The sequence below is a fragment of the Pogona vitticeps genome, chromosome 5, assembly GCF_051106095.1.
Source record: "Pogona vitticeps strain Pit_001003342236 chromosome 5, PviZW2.1, whole genome shotgun sequence".
NCBI lineage: Eukaryota > Metazoa > Chordata > Lepidosauria > Squamata > Agamidae > Pogona > Pogona vitticeps.
The window spans coordinates 69743200-69763821 of NC_135787.1; the positions used below are offsets into that span (position 1 = coordinate 69743200).

The 20622-nt window shown below is 37.1% G+C and overlaps 1 protein-coding gene across 14 annotated transcripts in view; it reads left to right on the forward strand.

Moving 5' to 3' along the window:
• Positions 1-20622, forward strand: part of FIP1L1 (factor interacting with PAPOLA and CPSF1) — a 47098-nt gene that overhangs the window by 14772 nt on the left and 11704 nt on the right. For 5 of the 14 annotated variants that reach the window (XM_073001265.2, XM_020792513.3, XM_073001258.2 and 2 more), the window contains 6 exons: positions 2276-2385; positions 5847-5954; positions 9541-9634; positions 10669-10825; positions 14862-14916; positions 18392-18447. In XM_073001265.2, coding sequence (XP_072857366.2) covers positions 2276-2385; positions 5847-5954; positions 9541-9634; positions 10669-10825; positions 14862-14916; positions 18392-18447 — 580 coding nt within the window. Of the gene's footprint in view, positions 1-2275; positions 2386-5846; positions 5955-9540; positions 9635-10668; positions 10826-14336; positions 14364-14861; positions 14917-18391; positions 18448-20622 lie in introns of all 14 variants that reach the window. The other 9 variants (XM_073001264.2, XM_020792511.3, XM_020792512.3 and 6 more) reach the window with 3 other exon arrangements.

The following is a 20622-nucleotide window of genomic DNA, read 5'->3' on the forward strand; positions in this document are numbered from 1 at the left end:
TTGACAAAGATTCTGGCTGTTGTTGGTAGATAGCCATTAATTGGATAATCAGTGACCCCTGCCGTTTGAGAGGCTTGGTAACCTTTGAGGAGACGAAACATTTTGTTAGTTTCAGATGGCACTGAGAAAAAGAAGGCACTTTGAATGAGATTGCCTCTAAAGCCCAGTAGCCAGGCAGACATGACACTCAATCCATGCTTGCCCTAAGACTCAGGGAATAGGAAGTGTTTTATTTCTTTCTGGCTTTGCATGAAGTGAGAGATTCTTTCGATGTATTGAATTTCTGTGCTGTGTGCATTGCTGAGAAAAGGTATGGTATTACATACTTCATGCTGGAGAACAAGTAGGCCGTCACCAAAAAAACATGGTCATTACATGACATTTATATGTTGCCAAGAGAAAGGTTCACATTGAGGGGACTATATGCTCTTAGATAATGGAAGAAGATGGTTTTGCTGCTGAGAGACCAGTGTATTTTCTCTAGGTTTCGTCAAGACAGATTAGTGGTGATGCTTCGTCTTTACAGAATGCACATGGAGGAATGATGCAGTACCATATGATGTGAAAAATGTTTAGAAGCTCAATTTTTCTTCTATTGAAATCCGGGACATTATAGTTTGCTGCACCTTTAAGTATTTTGATAGGGGTTAAATATAAATTTTGGTTAGGCTAGGTTTTGGTAGATGTAAATATATTGGCTTAATTAAGAGTAGAATGATGTATGTTTGCCAATGAATTCCTGTGGAGTCCCAGATGGGAAGCCATCAATTGAATTTCTTATCTTGATTCAACATTGTGAGCAAGAGAGGTGATTGAAACAAAGAAAAACTTATGTAAAGATAATAATCCAAGGTCAGGTTTCTCCTAGTTTGTTGCTGATAATCTTTAGTTTTAATTATATACTTCCTCTAAGGGCCTTGCAGCTGTCCTGAGAGGCAGTGACCTAAGATATTTCAGTATTAACTGGGGGCTTGCAAATGAATTTCTGTTATACAAACCCAGAAATTTGACCACCATGTTTTATATGGGCAGATATGAACCCACTGAAATTTTGTATTGCAGTGATGCTTTTCTCTGGCATTACCTGTTGAAATTGTGAAGGCTGTGTGTACTTTACTGCCTTTATATATGGGTAGATGGCTGGGTGTATCAATACTCTAGTATAGCCTTCTCATGGTAGTATAGTTTTCCTGGGTGGCGGATTTGAACATAGTGGTTTAACAGGCAGGATGATAACATTGTTGCATACCATAGTAACTTTTACAGTCATGCTCAGAGATGGGTGACGATCTTCACTTGAGCAGCATTTGTTCCTGTGTGTTCTGCATCTTTTCTTTTAATGATGTAAAGTACCTTGGGTCTATTTCAAGGAGAAAGGCATGGTTAAAATATTGTCAATCAATCAATCTCTTGGCCTTCAATGACAATGCAGATAGTTGTGCTCAGTTGTATAATATCACACTTTTCTTTTTGCTGAAATGAAAACTTTTCACCTGTTGCATAATAGTGGTCTTTCCTTGCCTCAAAAAACTAGCTAATAGAACCCCTGCCTATTATTTGGAGAGGTATTACAGCTGTCTTTACCTAGTGTCTGTTTACCATTTAGCTCCTTCTGCATAGAGAGGAACTTTCTTAGCCAGTGAAAAGCAATTTTTTAAAATAGCAGTTAATGCCCAAGACAGTCTGTCTGAAGTCTTTAGACTAGATTTTTGGGATTCTTCCCCAAAACGGCTTAACCATGCAATTTGTAAATGTAGAGCTATTACAGTTGCAAAGTGGCATATTCATCTCAGGGGTGATGTTCAGATTAATGAGATTATGATTATTATGGCAGTTTTGCTTTGCTTTTTCTACAGATGCCGTGATGAATTGCTTTCCTACAGTGGAGAGAGTATGAGTTCTTTTTCTGTCTGGTAGAAACCTGGTGGCTTGAATTGGTCAAATGTTCACTGCATCGTAATTTTTAGTTTATGTACCTCTTCTGCATGAAAAAAAATGCTTTTCATTGAAAATTCTATTTAGGCTGCAGCTTAATAATGGAAAGCTCTTTGGGATTTAAAGAATTACATAATGGTCACTCACTGGGCATACCCAGTGGCATATATGATGTGAGGATCTTTAGGTTCAGACTACAATATTCCTGTGTAAGATTTATTAGAATGAGCAGTTGTACCATGTTAGAATTAGTAGGGTGTTTATTAGTATTATTTCTATATTGGGAAGGATCTTTATTCTATATTAGACAATCCTAATGAAAAAAAACTTTATTCTGAAGGTGCAGCAGGGCAGAACTGGGAACATGGAGAAAGAAATATCACTACCACCAACCAAAGCAGAGTTTACATCTCCCCCACCCTTATTCAAGACAGGAATCCCATCAAACAGGTCAGTAGGGTAGTTGTATTATCAGACTGTTGTAAAGAGAACATACTTTCAAGTTGCCACCGTCCTCTTGTTAAACTGCATGGAAGAAATGGTTGCCATCTTCCTCTCAGATCAGATATCTGTGAAATAATCTCTTACTAGGAGAAATGGAAGTTATTTTGTCACAGTTGAGAATAATCAGTGATAGGAATGCAGACATTTTAAAGTTTGAATACCAAACATCAGCAGAAAGAAGGGCTACATAGCAAGCTGCAATGATCATTGCAGGCTTTCTCTTTTTTCCCCCCTTTTTTTCTTGTGCAGGCATGAAGAAATGAAAAGCTTTTTAAATTTTTGATTCCAATACAGGGATCTGACAGATGCAGTTTATTTGAAACAAGCAAACTTCATGGGTTATAAAATTGGTCTATTTCATCAAATTGTAGTTAAGATTAATCAGAATTTAGGGCTTACAGTGTGGCTGATGTGCAAGCTCAAAGGTCAGTATACTTTTTTCCATCTTAATATAGTAAACCATGATTTCTTTTTTTTTTTTTTAAATTACACATGGAGGAGGAACAAATCTCTGGATTATTTTGACATTCAGATTGGCCCAGTGGGTTGAATCCAATATTGAGACCTATCTGCAGCTTGGCATTCTATTAATAACACCTGGAGTGCAAAGAGATTTTTTTAAAAAATCTTGCTCTGTTTGATTAGGACCTTTCTAATTTTTGGCACACAGTGATTTCCTATGCCATCTGAACCATGAAGGCATGATTTTCAGATTTGAATTAAAGTAGGATTTGATTATAATTTCCAGGTTTATGCATTAGCTTGTTCAGATTCAGTGGCAAACTGGTTTTTCAAAGCTTGAGGAAGTTGGTAATAATTTGGAACACACAAGGAGAAAGCATCTAAATGAGGGGCCATTTAATATCTAAACAGGCATGATATCTGGTGATAAGTTGCTTAAATACATAAGATGGGTAAGCAAGATAATTTCATTTGTCTGTATTAGCAAGGACAGGTGATCACTTAGATACTTACACTATTATTAAAATATTTTTCTAACATTTGTACACTAACTTGGAACTGATCAGCAGCAGATGTATAAAAAACCTTGCAGTGTATGCTTTCTTTTGTTCTTTTGGCTTGATTGAGTCTGGGAGCGATTGTTTCCATGACTTTCTTTGCATTCAGTCTGTGTAAAAGTTGCACTTCAAACTTCTGAATTGCTTTGTAGAGTCTTTTTGTGACAAAAAACTAATGGCAGGTGGTGATAATAGTAGTGGGAAGATAAATTTATTGAGGGACAGTAGTGGATGTTTTCTCTGAACATCAATAAATACTTGGAGCTGGCATTGTCAGAGAAAAGGGGTATGACCCACAGAGAAGTGTGTACATATGCATTTTTTAAGTGACGTTTCTTTCTTATATGTTGGTTCTTTTTTTCAAAAATCATCTCTGTTTTTTCTGAAAGTGGAGAGGAAATATTAACTGTGATTTATCTTCACTTTACCTCAGGCTCTCATTTTTATTTTTTATTATAAGTACAACATTCTATAAATTATATAATAAAACACTTTCCTATATTTATGAAGTGAGATCAGTTGATCATAAGTGCTACAGTTAATTCATTATGCAACATCAAGTTGATTCTAGTTTATGGCAACCCTGCCAGGGATTTTTAGGGATCAAGTACTCAGGAGTGGTGTATTTGACTCTTCTTCTGGTTGCACTCGGGGATCATGCAGCTTGTCCAAGGCTTCACAAGTACAGGCATGTAACCTCAATGATGGTTCAGGTTATTTCGAATGGACTTCTTATCATCAGGCACAGTGGAGATATGAGCTCCCTGCAGCCAGTTCCACAGCCAGATGTTCCAACCTGCTGAAGCATATCAGCACAAAAATGCCATAACTACTCATAAAATTTTATCATGTACAAAATTGGGAAGTATATTGCTATGCTCTCATTGTGATTGGTTCATCTTAGTAGGTACAGTACATACTAGTTTCCATGCCTAAAAAGTTTTCACATCCATTTGAACATGGTCATTGGTAAAGGAAGATACGTTGCAACAGGGAGGAGGAAATAAACATGTTTAGGTTTCTCTCTTCTCTTCTGTATTTCAGTCATCTGCTTGATTTCTTTTAAGCTATCGTACTTCTGGTGTAAATTAATTTTACTGGCATTCAGAACAATAATCTACAGAGTAGTTTGATTATTATCTTGAGGTATGGAGAGTGGACAGTCCAATTATGACAGTTTCTTTGCTGAATTCAGTGAGATGTTCTTCTGTAAATGTATAGTACATAGGATTTGGCCTGGATTTTGTTTTTCTCTACAATTCTGAGAAGGAAAAGGGCTTCATCCTTGATATGCCACAGTTGTAGAAATTACTGGCCCCTAATTTATACTTTAGAACCAGTATTGAGGCACAAGGGGAAAATAGTACCTATTCACAAATAATGTTTGAAAATAAGACGTGAGAGTAGCAGAAATGACTATCTGAGATTGTATCATTATGTGATTGCTTAAAGGAGCAATGTAGTTAGGATTAGAGCTGAACTCAAATATGGTAGTTAAACTCCTCATCAGTCACTTTTCTCTTCCAGATGGTTGCTTAAGGGGTGAGGGTTTAAACTTCTGAAATACTTTGATGTAATATAATTTCTCTTCACTTAATGAATATGTGTGTGTACAATGTCAGGTAACTTTCTGGTTACTCAGTTTAAAAAAAACCTTGCAGTTTGGAAAAACTTGCTATGATAAGGTTTTGATAAGATGCTAAAAGTAAAATCCAGGGTGGATTTGATTTAAATCAAATTGATTTAAACCAGAATTTAAATTTTAAAAATGAGATTTTTGACTATTTAAATCAAATTGATTTTTAAAAATCATTTATTTTTAGCCACCTTGGTAAATTCCCAGTTGAGTTATTACAGTGCCCAAAATCAAGGTTTATACCAAAGTAATGGTATTTATTTAGAAATCTTGTGATAGTGATTGCATTCCAAAATTAACTTTGGCATTCCATGTTAACTTCAGATCATTTTGTTGATATTTCCACAGCCCATTTTGCAAACACCAGTGTTACAAACAACAGTATATAAGGTAGAGGCATTTAGTCTTGCAGCTTAAACCTTTTTACATATTCAGTCCATAAAATCTAGAAACATCTAGAAAAGTAGCTAATAAAAATTAAACCCCATAAACTTCTAGATGAGTTTAGGAACTGCATATACAAAATCAGCTTTAAAATTAGATTTGTTAAGGAGGCTGCCCATGTTGACACTATAAATTTATTAATAACAGTTTCTAATATCTCATTAGAACTGATGCTGTCAGTTAGTGTAGCTTTGATGGCTGGGAAGAGAACTGAAAGAGAAAAGGGGTTTTGGGTGGAAAGGAATCTCTAAGAATAGGGGAGGATAGAAACATAAGAAAAGAAAGACCTAGAAAATTTATCTCACCAGAAACAGCACCTCTTCTCAGTCGCAGACGAGCACTGCAACCAGAAAAGCCAGTTCAGGCATCGGGAAGTGGCAGGAACGATATGGGAGGGCTGAGTCGCCTGAACTAAGGTAAGAAAAGCTTTAAAGGACGTGAACTCTTGTGAATTATGACATGCCAGTTTTTCTGATCAGTTGGGTGTGTTTAGACAAGACCGTCTCACAGAATAGCATTTTGATGGAATCATGTGCCCAGATGTGCAACACAGACCTTCACACCTGATTCAGAAGGACTGTTATAGTTCGGAATCATAGCTGTACCCAGTAATCTAGGGGGCACTAGCATAATATGAACAAGTGAAGTAAATGTTCTTTAAACAATAAAAAAACCTGGAATGTAAACTCTAGTGATACTTAGGGCTTAGATTTATTAGAGCGTCAAAGGTCCCCTCCCCCCCAAAAAAATTGTAGCAGGGAAACATGGAATTGGAATATGTATGGAAGTATATCGGTTTGTAAATTTAGCATTGGTTAAAAGTATGATTTTGTGAAATCATATGCATACTTCCAAGCCAGTGTCTATGCCACAACCTTTAGCTTCATTTTCTGTTAATTACTACAACTTGTAGAATAAAAGCTACTATAATAGATGTACAGTCTCCCTGCCCTTCAACTAGAATGTTGATTGTAACCAGGTACATTTGGAGGGCACATACATTAGGTGAAAATGCATATATCATTTCTGTTAGTCTTTCAGTTTTGATAAGTTGGTGTTGGAATTGTTTGTCTACATGACATGCTGTAGTCCCTGTATTACCCTATTTACTCTGGGCCTTTATTACTTAAACAGAAAGTTTGAAACCCATATTGCTGAAAGTGTTTTATCTGGTTTATTTTCAGACATGTCAGATTCTCAGACCCACAAACTTGGGCTGGTTTTGATAACTTCTTGCATGGGATGGGACTATTTTAATGATGCCATTTATATCTCTAAAATTTAAGATAGAATTAAAGACAATCTCTTGTCCCCAGAGCTCCTGTAGCTTGGAGCTGCTAGAGGAGCAGGGATCATTCCTACCACTGCACATCCCTTCCATGATGGTCACAACATTTTAGATGTGCAGTGCAAAAAAAGTCAAGGTTGAGTCCTGCTTTAAGTTTATAACTAGTGAGGATAGGAATTGTTAATTTCCCAGCAGTACTACTGGTCTTCTGTGGTTCTTAAGAAGCTCTAAATGCATCTGCTCTAATCTTCTCTTCACCTCAAGAGGAAGACTGGGGCTTATGCTAGCTTTATTTTACTGTCATAGTGATGTTATCTGGTTTGCTCCAAAAGCTTTCTCCAACATGTCAGGGGCAATATTTTTCATCATGCTAAGTAAGAATAGCCAAGGGCCCAATGAGCATGTGATGTGGTGGCTTTACAGCAGCAGTGGAGGACCTGTGGCCCTCCAGATACTAATTAACCACTGCTCTCATTGTCCCTCACTGGTTGCTAAGACTGATAGGAATTGGAGATGAACAGCATGTAAAGAACCACGCATTTCCCAGTCTTGACTTAAGAACTGATGCCATATGGAGTGTGTAGTATGCGGTAGTCCAGCATCAGGAGGTTGATTGCTCAGTGGAAAGGCACACATCAGCTGAAATCCTGTTGCCTGGCATAGCAAGTTGCAGTTAATGTTGTTGTTTAGTTGTTAAGTCGTGTCCGACTGTTTGAACTATAGTTAAATAGACCCACTGAATCAGTGGGGATTTGTTAACTCCTCTGTAAATACCATTATTTCAAATGGGCCTGCTCTAGTGTGATTTACTGTTCTAAGTAACAGGATTTCAGTCTTCATGGGCTCACAGTTATTGTGACCTGCTAGTTTGTGGAAGAAAGTTTTGATGGTCAGGCCCAATGCTTTGATACTCTTTTTTTTCCAGATCCAAGTTCAGGTGGGCTGGAACTCACTGTTTTGTCAGAGGACAATGGAGTACTTACCATAGTGGCACTGTTTGGCATTGTGGATCCCTAGCATAGTTTTAGCATAAATGTTGGCTATTTTTCCACATTGATTTGTAATTAATCTTTTATAAAATCAGCAGTACAGGAGTAAGAGATAGAAGTTTGAACTAGCTGAAATACAGTCTGCTTTTCATAATTGCTGCTACCCTGTTCCTATTGCTGATAATCTGGCCCTCTTAATTGTTGTCTGTCCTGTTGAGTCCTGCTAGTACTGTTTTTCCCATTTAAAATATGTAAACTGTTTCTTAAAAAACCCTACCTATATCCAATATATATGTTGTGTTGCATGTTTGAAATATTGTTGTAGATTTGGAAACTCTGTAATTTAAGCTATGTCTTCAGCTGTGTATCAGCTACTTATTAATTCTTGTTCCTCTGATTTTTGATTAGAATCCATTCTTCTGTGATTTGCATATCTGCTGGTTAATATTTTCTCTTAATTGCTTTTTAACTTTATTTAGCTTTTGTTGCCAAAATCTGTCACTTCCATGGCTAGTGGCATTTTGCTTAGGTAGAAGAACCGTAGTTTTTAAGTGTCTGATTGGATTTTTCCTTCCTTAAGTGTTAGGCTATAAGTATTTATAGAACACACACACTCAACGTAATAATTTACAATAGGCCCATAGCATTCTTTCTCTCATACATTCTTCATCCTTTTATCATCCCCCTTTGAGAATTGAGGTGAAGGTAAAAATAATTCTTCAGGAAGTAAAAATATCCTTGTCTGTTGGGTTTGTTTTGTAATTGAAGAGGGAATTCTGGTTTTGGATGCGATCCAATCTTACTAAACTTATTTATCAAAGAAGGCTAGGGATCTGATTCCTTTTAATATGTGCAAACATGGAAAGCTTTATCCTATTTGTATGACAAAATTATTTCTTAGTTTTGTGTTTTTAGTGCTAATTTGTTGCATCTCAATATTAGTGTATGAGTAGCTTCAGGGAGGGTAGAAGTCTGAATCTGAAGAGAACTAGCCTGCAGGCAGGAGAAGCATTGGGGACAGTTCCAGTGTGGTTTTGGGTAGGGTATGTGCTGCTGAGGAAGGAGGGCTGAGACCTGGCTCTCTGCTTTGTATCAGTTATTCCAGTGGTATTCCTAGACAACTAGCTACAGTACTTTAATTACTAGGCAGGAGGCTTATTGTAATTACACACCCTATACAGCAGTGGTCCCCAACCTTGGGCCTCCAGATGTTCTTGGACTACAACTCCCAGAAGCCTTCACCACCACCTCTGCTGGCTAAGATTTCTGGGAGTTGAAGTCCAAGAACATCTGGAGACCCAAGGTTGGGGACCACTGCTATACAGTGTAGAGCTAAATAAAGCTATTTGGGTAATACTTTCTTTCTTCTGTGGTCCTTCTGCCCTCATTATTCAATATTATATTTGATTTCTACTGTACCCATCTTGAATTTTAAGGTTTTCTTCTCAATAAAGTATCACTAGGCACTGAAGAGTTATCCCTTAAAGCAGTTTCTATTTAGCCATTACTGTTCATAATTGAAAACACTTTCTGACAGGATCTTGTGTCCAAAACAGTTAAAATGTTTTATAAACTACTCACCCTTCTTCACTAAGAGCCTTTTGAATCTGCTGTGTGCAGCACTTACATAGTTTGAGATGCATTTTTTCTGATTACTTTGCTGTTTTTGTGTAAAAACAGTGCAATATTTTCCTTAGAAATATATTGTATGTATTTCTTTTTCAGAAGGCTTTCTGGTACGATAGATGTGATTGGACAGACCATCACCATCAGCCGAGTAGAGGGAAGACGGCGGGCTAATGAAAACAGCAACATACAGGTTTCCTGATTCCATTTTGCATGTTTGTTGGTAGAAGAAGAGACATTTCACTTTTACCTTAGCTTCCATTCTTTACCGGCAGTTTGGTTTCCTCTGACTTTTTAAATCCTAGTACAGTTCCTACAAAATTTAATCCGCAGCTTTATATGAAGACTGCCATGTTTCTTTGTGTTTCTGTTTCACCTTGACTTGACAAACTATGTCAGGCAGTGGGCAGATCTCTAAGCTGCAGTTCTTACTCCAGTATGTATTGCTAAGTATAATCTAAAACTTCCACATTTTCAATCTGCCATTTCTATTTTGGGACTGAGTTTAATTGTGCACATGGCCATTTTTTTCCTGTTCCTTCACCCAGCCCCTACTGACCTAGCCTGATAAGAATTCTGAAGAACTTGGAAGTTTGCACACTGACATTTTGCCTCGTCCTTGTAGAAAAATATGTCCAGGTGTACACTTCTTTCCTTTCAGAAAAATCTGTATATTTCTCATGATATCTAATGAATTGAGTAATTTTTGATTAAGTTGACCTGCACTTTAAACACAAGTAACAGTCGGAGAGAACAGGAGTCTTTTCATGAAAATTTGTTATGTGACTTGTGCTTTTAGTTTATTGCGATCATTAGAAGGTAGTATTCATTTTGCATCACATAATGTAAAAAGAGAGGTAATTTGTGTTACATAAAATATAACATATACCTTTCTTTTTCATCCCAAATAAGAATACTTTGAAAATTTTTGTCACAGATTGTTCTTAGAAGTTGCTTAAATACTTCCAATAATATCTTGTTTCATCCATGCAATGTTTGAATTTGAATGCATACATTTCTTAGGGCTAAATCCAGTTTTCTGTCCCAAGGAGATTATATGTGTTGAATCAATGAGATGTTTTTAAGCAATTACTTTCTTAAGTCATATTCCTGCAGTGGGTCTATTCTGTAGTTATTTCAGAAATCCCTTTCTTACATTTTAATGGGGGAGTTTACTTTTATTGCCTTTTCAAAAGGAGCAAACGTATCATTGATTTTATTATGTAGGTTCTTTCTGATCGCTCCAGTACTGATGTGGACAGCAGTTTTTCCAAGCCACCTCCATTTTTCCCTCCAGGAGCTCCTCCCACTCATCTTCCACCACCTCCTTTCCTTCCACCACCACCATCTGTCAGCACTGCTCCCCCGCTGATTCCTCCTCCAGGTAAAAAAAATAGTTGTAGTAGTTCTTATAGTTCTGTCTTAGCTTGGAACTGAACTAGTGAAATACAGCATATTTCATTTAATGTTATATTGTCAATATTACACAGCACATTTCATTTAATGTGGCAGTTTGCAGTTTTCTTGAAAGTATTCTAGTGTTATATCACTTTTTCACAAATTATTGTTACTTTTCCGTGAAGGACTTTGTTATATTTCCCTGCAAAAATATTTTCATTTTCTGTTCCACTGGGTAAGAATTCAATTACATTGCTAAGTTACAGTTGAATTGCAGTTTGTTTCAAGTAGAGGCTGGTAATTGATGGCCTCAGGCTGGAAAACAATCCAAGGAAGCCTGCCAAGAGGTGATATATCATGTCCTTCTATCATTAGTGTCCATGAAATAAAGGACTTGAGCATTAATTGCCAATATTTACTTACAAATCAAAACGCAATTCAGTTTGGTGTGAAAATGGAACCTCAAAGATAAATAATGTGTATTCCATTTTGCGCTATATGCATTACGTATCTTTGAGGTACCATTGAAATAATGTGCTTTAAAGATATGTACATAATGTACAAAGTATGTTTCTCATAATTTTATTCAGATTATAATATACTAAAGTACAAACTTTTGTCAGCTGGCAGTTTGAATGCAGAAACATCAAGATAATGGTTGTATGATAATTATTTGGACTTAAAAATTATTTTGACCTCTGTATGCTTTTATGCAGAAACAGAATCATTCCTTACTCTAGACATTAAACATCCTTACATGAGAATTTTCATGTTTTTCAAAGGGCTGAATGTTCATCTTTAATTCAGCCTTAGATAAACATTATGAAAAAGTTACAAAAGCCTTTCTACTTTTCTTCATTTGTATAGCAGATTGTCATGAATCTTTCTTACCTAGCAACACTAAACTCCTTTGGATTTTTTTTCATCAGTTATGCCAATAATGATGCATCTGCTTCAGCCTTTACTTCAGAATATGTTTCTTTTATATAACAAGGCCAGTGATTCTGCAGATATTGTCCATATCCAAAATGGCCAGTTCTTGCCTTAGTGTCTGAAGTGGTCTGGGTTTACTTACATCTGATCTAATTCATGTCTGTGCTCCACCTCTTGGAATCTTTGCAATAAAGATTCTCTAGCTGCTTGGCATCTAGTTTGTATGAATGTTAAGAGGCAAACAAAGCTTCTGATTACCACAATAAGTGAATATTTTTACTATTGACTCATCTCTTGGAAAAAAAGCCCCAACATATCAGTGACCTTATATTTAATGTGTGGGTCTTGTAACATTTAAATAAATTGTAATCTTACATTTTAATTGATGCATAAAAAACTGACCCCATAATATATGCACTGGAGCATGAACAGCAACATCACATGGAAGATTTCAAATGAAGTAGTGTTTAATATAATTTGCAGTGAAACAAATTTAATCCCAGAAATAGAATCTGGCCTGACACACACAGTGGCTGAAATCCAGTGGTAGATCACAACTAGAGTAGACCCATTGAATCAGTGGGTATTTGGTATAATTTGGATGGTGGGACTCTACACTTTCCTTCCACTGTGCTAATATACTTTAGTAGGAAGCATTCTCATATGGTTTTCACAAAAGCTTTCATCTGTTGAAATTCAAAGTTGAATCATGTCTGCATGTGTTATAATTCAGCCAAACACATTGCTGAAATCTGAAGACAAATGGTAACATTCACACAGATTTTATTATATGAGCCTGTCCAGAAGATGTCCTTTACTATCTCTTCAGTACATTTGGAAGTAACCATTAAGAACAGTGACTTTGGTTCCCTCGGGCTTGTTTTAATTGAGCTGCTGCCAGCATTCTATCTTCAAAGCCATTACCAAAATAGAATCTGCCAGTTCCTCCTTGGTTTAGAATGGGGGGAAGTTTCTTGTTAGTTTCTTGTTACATAATATTAACTGGAACTACTGGCCAGAAAGTTTAAGCATTCAAATATAAAACATCCTTCAGAAAATCCTTTGAAAAAATTATCATGCTTTGAAGTCCTGGACTCTTCTACTGTATTCATTAACCAAGTTGTGATGCAAGTACCTTTTAGGACAGAAAGAATCATCATTGTTTCAGTCTCTGCAAAGAGAAATTTATATAATTGCTACTGGAATAAGTCAGTGGAGTTGACTATTCTAAAAAGAACGATGGGACTAAATTTCAAGATTTGTGAAATAATTGTTCCCCATTTTATTCAGCATCCTAAAGTGATTTAGGAGACTGACTTCTACCACTAGTGTAGTTATTCCTGTGTTACAGCAAACATGTGTTAAAATAATTAATTATATTTAAGAGTTTGAATGGTTGTAATTATAAAAACAACCTGTTGATACATGCCTATTTGCATAAATAAAATAAGATACAAAGGATCTTGGGATTCAACAAAGCTAAATTTAATTTTATACAAAAATCTTTTTAGTGCCAAGTATTGTACTTCCATATTACAATTGTGAAGATGATTCTGTTAATGCTATTTAATAAGTGTTTTTTTAAATCAAAATAATATGATGTAGTTAACATTAACCTGTTACTTTACATTTTTAATTTGCCATCTTGTCTGTTAACATTGAGGATATAAAGGCACAGGTGGGTTTTTGCATTGGATTGTGCATGCATATCCATAGAAGAGAACTTATTTTCAGGTTTTTTAATCTAATTATTTTATGTGCAACTAGCAGTGTGCCATTTGGGTTTTTTTGACTCCAACTCTGGGAATTCTGGATGAGAGACCCACACCTTCCGATACCTGTATTTCCCACACCTGAAGCAGAGCCTAGTCCTGAGTCTGCATAATAAGCATTAATTTCCTACCACAGTGTTTCACAGTCATTATAATTCTTCAGGAGGCAACCTGAAGGACACAAAGACAATATCACACAGGAAGTGTTACGGCTACTTCCTCCTAGAAATTGTTGCAGCACGAAATAAAGGTCTAAAATGTATTTTTGGAGGCCTGGGTCCTGCTCTGGTTGAGGGAAATATAGGTGTCTGGAGGTATGGGTCTGTGAATTGGAACTCGGTTTTCTGTGTGGGGAATTCTGAGAGTTGGAATCCAAAACATTGGCACATTTCTGTTTGCAACTGTATTTAACTTACAGGGTTATTTTTCTGTGATGCGTTGAGTACTTGGAATTCAGAGAAAAAACTCATATATGTTTCTGAAGAGTGACTTATGTAGGGGACATGTCAGTTGGGGTGCATGCTGTGGCACCTCTTTTTCATTTCACTGGGTTTATGATCAGAAATGCCACATTATTATAAACTCAGGTCTGCTACTTGTTCATTTTCCCACTGATAACATGTTGGTATGAAAGCTAATTCCAGGTAAAATTAATTTACTGCCAGATCTTGCTGGCCTGGCTGGTCAGTGACATGTTGTTGGCAAGAATGCCATAATGCCTGTTCTGATTCTTTAGGAGTGAGACAATAAACTAATTACTGAAATGACTGGGTGCATCTTCTTTGTTTTTAGGTATACCAATAACTGTGCCACCGCCAGGTATATTTATTTGTTCTAAAACTGTTAAAGTGGTATGAAAGTGTGGTTTCCTTTTTGGTATAGGGGACATTTTACCACATTCCCCTTTTAAAAGAAAAATGCACTCAGTTTTCCTTTGAAAAGATCATGAGTATTAAGATGGCTGTTAATTACTGAATTACAATAAGTAATTGAAAAATGTTGTCTCTGTATATTCAGTATGTGGTTGAAAGAATGTGCTACAAGCAGAGATGGTGAAAGTTCCTCATTTGGACCCAAGCTCACAAATTCTTGCAGACAGCGTCTGGGATTTTGGGAGCTGTAGTCCAAAAAACAAATGGTTTCCCATCTTTGGTAAAAAGAATGGTCTGTTTTTTGGTATGCCGCTCCTGTTGTTCTCTCCTTCATAGAATTAACTTAATATATATACTCCTCCAGATATGGCATGCAATATTTTTTTCCTGAAAATAATTTTTAGTAATCACTGAACTTTTCTCGTTTCTCAATTAACTGTTTCAGGTTTTCCTCCCCCACCTGGAGGACCACCACCTTCTCTCATACCGACAATAGAAAGGTAAATTTATTTTGTAGAACATTGAACATCATAAAAGCTATGTTTAATAATTACCCTACTTCCTGACATCACTAGCAGTTTGAAGCTTCTAATCTCTATAAATCACCACTATCTGCAGTTTGTACATTCAGTATGGTGGGTTGGAAAAACAGAAGTCAAAGAGGACCATATGACCTCAAGAAGAAGTTGGAGAGACCTACAGATACATTGGTGGGATTTCACCTATACAATGAGGTTTCTTTCCATTTCATCCCTCACCCCCCCCCCCCCAAGACAATAGGTTCTATTTGTAACTTGTAAAAAGATAAATAGGATAATTTCTAAAAGAAGTCTGCTTTTTATGTGGGGTATTTCATTAATTCATTTGTCTGAGTTCAGCACTCTGCCTGGACTTTGCATTTTTTTAAACCCATTTGTCTGAGAGAGATCATGGTACCTCCTTTCAGTGCACTTCATTTTATTATCTTGTATAAAGTCAATGGGAAATAGAATAAGGTGTGTGTATCCTTGCCTTTCTGGCAGAGCACCATTGCATTGAGTTGGCACCAGCTTAGTTTTGCAAACAAGCCTGGCTATACCTCTTGCTTTATCTCTGGCAGTGGCCCATGGTAGTCTGGATTCTGTCTAGAAGACAAGAGGAAAAACTTATTGGTGTTGAATATATTAAGAGAGAAAAGTTGTTAAAAGTGAATGGTTGTTGGAGGAGAGAAAGGAGTATCAGCATTAGGGTTAAATATTTGTGGTGTCAGTGAAATGACAATTTTGATAAATTTGTTTCCCTCTTCATTGTGAAATTGTTAATTATTTGATTGGTAGAAATGTTGAAAAAGATGGTGACTCACTGACTGAAATTCAGTAATAAGCTGCAAGTAGAATAGGCCCACTGAATCAGTAGGGATTTGGTGAATTAGCACCTACTGAATTTCCATTGATTCAGTGGGCCTCTTCTAGTTGAGACAACATGCTACTAGATATCAGGCTACTATCTCTCTCACTGCATGTCATTTCAGTTGAAAAATGTAGGCTCAAGGAAATACAGTGGTGCCTCGCATAGCGACGATAATCAGTGCAGCAAAAATCGCTGCAAAGCGATTTCGTCGCTATGCGATATTAAAAAGCCCATAGGAATGCATTGAACCCCCTTCAACGCGTTCCTATGGGCTTCAGACTCACCTTTAAACGAAAATCCTCCATACGGTGTCCATTTTCGCAGCCCGGTAAGCAAGGAATCTGTCCCAGAAAACAGCGGGTGGCCTTTTTTTTTTTTTACCCGGCGGCCATTTTGGAACCGCCTATCAGCTGTTAAAAAATCATTGCTTTGCAATGGTCGGTAAGCAAAACAGGGTACCGATCATCGCAAAGCGATTTTTCCCTATTTAAAACATTGCAATGTGATTGCAAAAGCGATTGCAAAATCTTTATCGCTATGAGATTTCATCGTTAAACGGGGTGCCCGTTAAGCGAGGCACCACTGTACAGTATGAAGATTAATAAGATACACTGTGTCCTGGTAGGAATGTTTCTGTTGAGAATTCCTTCCTTTCACCCATATTACCATCTGGGACAGTGGCCAGTTTTCAAGTCCCAGGTTCCCCCAGATGTCTCCCCCCCAATAAATCTGGAGAGTAGTGGATTCCTTCCAGTGGTTTTGGGATGCAGGGACAAGACTGAGTGCTCTCCCTTCTTTTAAGGCAGAACTGGTAGTGGGTTTCTGTGGCATATATAATTGGTGTGTGTGTTTGTGTGTGTGTGTGTGTGTGTGTGTGTGTGTGTGTGTGTTTGTGTGTCTGAGAGAGAGAGAGAGAGAATATTTTCAGATGGGGTGCCTGTATGTTGCAGGATTTCCACCCCTATTCTTAAGTTATAAGAAACTCTCACAGGTATTCTACATCCTCTGCTTTTGTGTCTTGGAAATGGATGATCAGTAGCCGAAATATATTCAGTCCTCATTGGTTAATTGACCTCCTTAGTGTTTTATTTCTATACAGTATTCTCTTCCCTGCCCCATACTGATACCTCCTCATTTCTTAGTGACCCTATTTTGGCTCTGTTTTTATCTGTGCTTAACACCTCAATTTATTATTGAAGGAATAATATAGGCCAACCTAATGTGAAACCCATCTGCCTTTTTGTGTGCTCATTGTGGGTTGTCCCTTTGTTGTCCAATAAGAACACAATCATTATTTTATATGTCAAGATGTCCAAATGTCATTCTCATTTGAATTGTGAACATAATTGCTGTTAAAGTGATGTTTTAAAAGTGGGTCACTCAGAGGCATTAGGGGACATGATATTTAGTACTCTACATTAGACAAACTACTGTTCGATATTAAATCATTTGTGATTTCTGTCTCCCTCTCTCCCTTACACATACATACAGTGGTGCCTTGCTTAACGATTGCCTCGTTTAGCGATGAATTCGCATAACGATGGTTTTTTAGAAAATATATGCACCGCATAACGATGTTTCCTATGGGCGATTTTCGCTTAGCGAAGTTTGGGACCATGCTTTGCATAACGAATGCGATTTTAGGTCCCTTGCTTCACTTAACGATGTTTCTTTTTTCAATTAAAAAAGTGTCTTAGAAGGGTCAAAACCGGTTCTAAATGCTTGGATTCGTTAGAGGACCCCCTAAGTCATGGGCAAACCTGATTTGGCTTTGATCTGACTTTTCGTTAATTTATGGTTAATTTTTTTTCGGCCCATAGGAACCAATGGACCTGTCAAAATCTGACAACTCCATGCTTTCCTATGGGGGAGAAAACAATTCACCATATATTAACGAAAGTTCAGATCAAAGCCAAATCAGGTTTGCACACGACTTAGGGGGTCCTCTAACGAATCCAAGCATTTAGAACAGTTGCTGAGTCTTCATTAATTTTTTGTGAATTTTTTCTTCCCCCATAGGAAATAATGGAGCTGTCAGATTTTGACAGCTGTCAAAAGTTGGGGGGAAAAAATTCACCCTAAATTAACGAAAAGTCAGATCTAAGCCAAATTACATTTGCACCCGTTTTAGAAGGTGCAGAAGCTATTCCAAGCATTTAAAACCATTTTTGCCCCTTGTATGACACATTTAAAATTTCAAAAATTGACTTCGCAAAGCCATTGAAATGTATTGAGTCAGCTACAATACATTCCAATGGAGGAAACATTGTTTCGCTTAGCGATGTTTCCTATGGGTTTTTTCGCTTAACGACAGCAATCCGTTCCAATTGGAACGGATTAACCGGTTTCCAATGCATTCCTATGGGAAATGGTGTTTCGCATAGCGATGGTTTCACATAGCGATTTTTTTTTGGAACGAATTAACATTGCTATGCGAGGCACCACTGTATACAGTATTTTCTCATACAGATCCCTTGTATGGCACATACTATATCTGCTTCAAAATTAGACTTGTATAGCTATAAACATTGGCTATTCTGCTCAGGCAGTTAAGTAATGTGGAACCCTGTGTTTCTCTTCCAACAGTGGACATTCCTCTGGTTATGATAGCCGCTCAGCTCGTGCATTTCCATATGGTGGTGGTAAGTGTATTCAAAAGATTGCTTGATTGTGGATTTTATTTAAATAGCTACACTTTATGGAACCTTGCATTTGCTATTATGCATAAACTACTGCCTATTTTCCTAGAAACATTTACTTTTTAAAAATTCTTGTTTTCAAATCAAGAATGCATTGGTACAAAAACAAGTCTAATATAAAATAGTTATTACTCTTATGTAAGAGTATGACAGAAGAGTACGAAGTTCCTGATGGATTGGATTCATAATTGGCAGAGGAGGAGAACAAATATATCGCATACAGCAAGAATCTGGATGCAAAATACAGAATTACTAAAGAAAAAAATGTTGGGATTTACAAGCATATAAAGAATGGATTGGACATGGCACAGAAATTTTGTTCCGCTTCATCTATTGCATAGTTGTATTAAAGAGAACAAAAATCGTAAGGAACTATATGCTTTTCAGTCTGCTTTTTATTTGTTCTTCAGAAAGTGGTAGAGAGTAATCATTTTCAAATATGGAGACTTTTGCCTTGAACTCAGGTTTTGCTAACAACATTACTTTAGGATTGGTGCACGGCTAATTTACCTAAGTGGTGCTCATTCTATCCTTTACCCCCATCTCATAAGAAGATTAACTGTATACTGGTTATGGGTGACCAAAGAGCCAGGAATGAAGCTATAGTAAAATGGGTGGAGTGTGTGGTTGAATGAACAAACCAGAATTTTGCTTCAGGTAACAAAAAACAGATGTTCAAAACTATTTTGTTAATGGAAAGCAGAAATCTTGGTTAATCTGTATATGCAAGCATTATAAGAGTCTTCCCAGTCTTGCATACTGTATTTTGGGATGTTTCACACATTTGTTGTCCCAATTCTCAAACAGCATATTATGGTCAGTCTTTCTTCAATTAAAAACAGTCTGAAAAGACTTTCTGTGATACCTGTAAGCATTGTTTAATGAGTCGGCTGGAAAATTATATAGTTCTGTTTTGAGTATTAGGTATAGTACAAACAGAGGGCTTGAGTGTTAGATGCAGTACAAATGGGGTTATCACAGTGTTCTGTAATAATCTCGGTGCATGGGTAGCATGTGGACAACTTCATCTCAGAATACAGTGGTGCCTCGCTTAACGATTTTAATTGGTTCCAAAAAATTCGTCGCTAAGTGAAAACATCGCTAAGCGAAATGTGGTTTCCCATTGAAATGCATTGAAAACTGGATAATCCATTCCAATAGGAACGAATTGCCGTCCTTAAGCAAAAATCGCCATAGGAAACATCGCTGAGCGAAACGCAGTTCCCCAGTTGAAATGCATTGAAACCTATTCAGTGCATCTCAGTGGGGGGAAAAAAATTCAACAACAAATTAAAAAGGAGTCAGAACAAAGTCAAATTTGGTTAACAAAGGGTTTATTAAGTGCACTTTATGATTTCAAACATTTTAAACAGTAAACTTTAACTTTATAATATTTAAAAAACAGCAACCATGAGGCTGTTTAAACCATCGTTAAATGAAACAGGGGACCCAAAAATTTAATCGTTATGTGAAACATGGTCCCAACATTGCTAAGCGAAAATTGCCCATAGGGACCATCGTTAAATGGAGCGCAAAAACGCTCCAAAAAAGTCATCGCTAAGCGGATTCATCTACAGGCACCACTGTAGATTATTGCAGAAGTTGCCACAGAAGTAATTCAAAGGCACTCTTATGAAGAAAGCAAAATACAGTGGTACCTCGACTTACGAACGTCCCTACCTAAAAAAAAACCATTTCGACTTACGAACAGCTCTGGTCGCAACGTTTTGCTTTGACTTGCGAACGGAGCTTCCACTTACAAACAGAAACAGGCAGGGGAAAAAGGCGGGGAATACAACTTTCTAAATGTAGGTGGCGCCGAGGCTGCTTCTTTGTGCTGTAGCTCTTTCGGCAGTTATAGAGTGTGTCGCCGTTGGAGGCTTGGGAGAGCCTCCTGCTTTGGAGTGAGCTTGAGTGTGTGTTTCTGCAGGGAGGTAAGCTGCTGTTTTCTCCTTTAAAAAACTGTTCTGAGTGGGTTTTGGTAGCTCTGCTTTGGAGCGAGGATGTGTGTGTGTCTGTATTTTTGGAGGGTGTTTTTCCCTTCTTAAAGCTTCAGCAACGGAGCACCTTCCGACTGAGCTTGCTGTGCTCTTTTTACTTGGTTATTTTTTCCTTCTG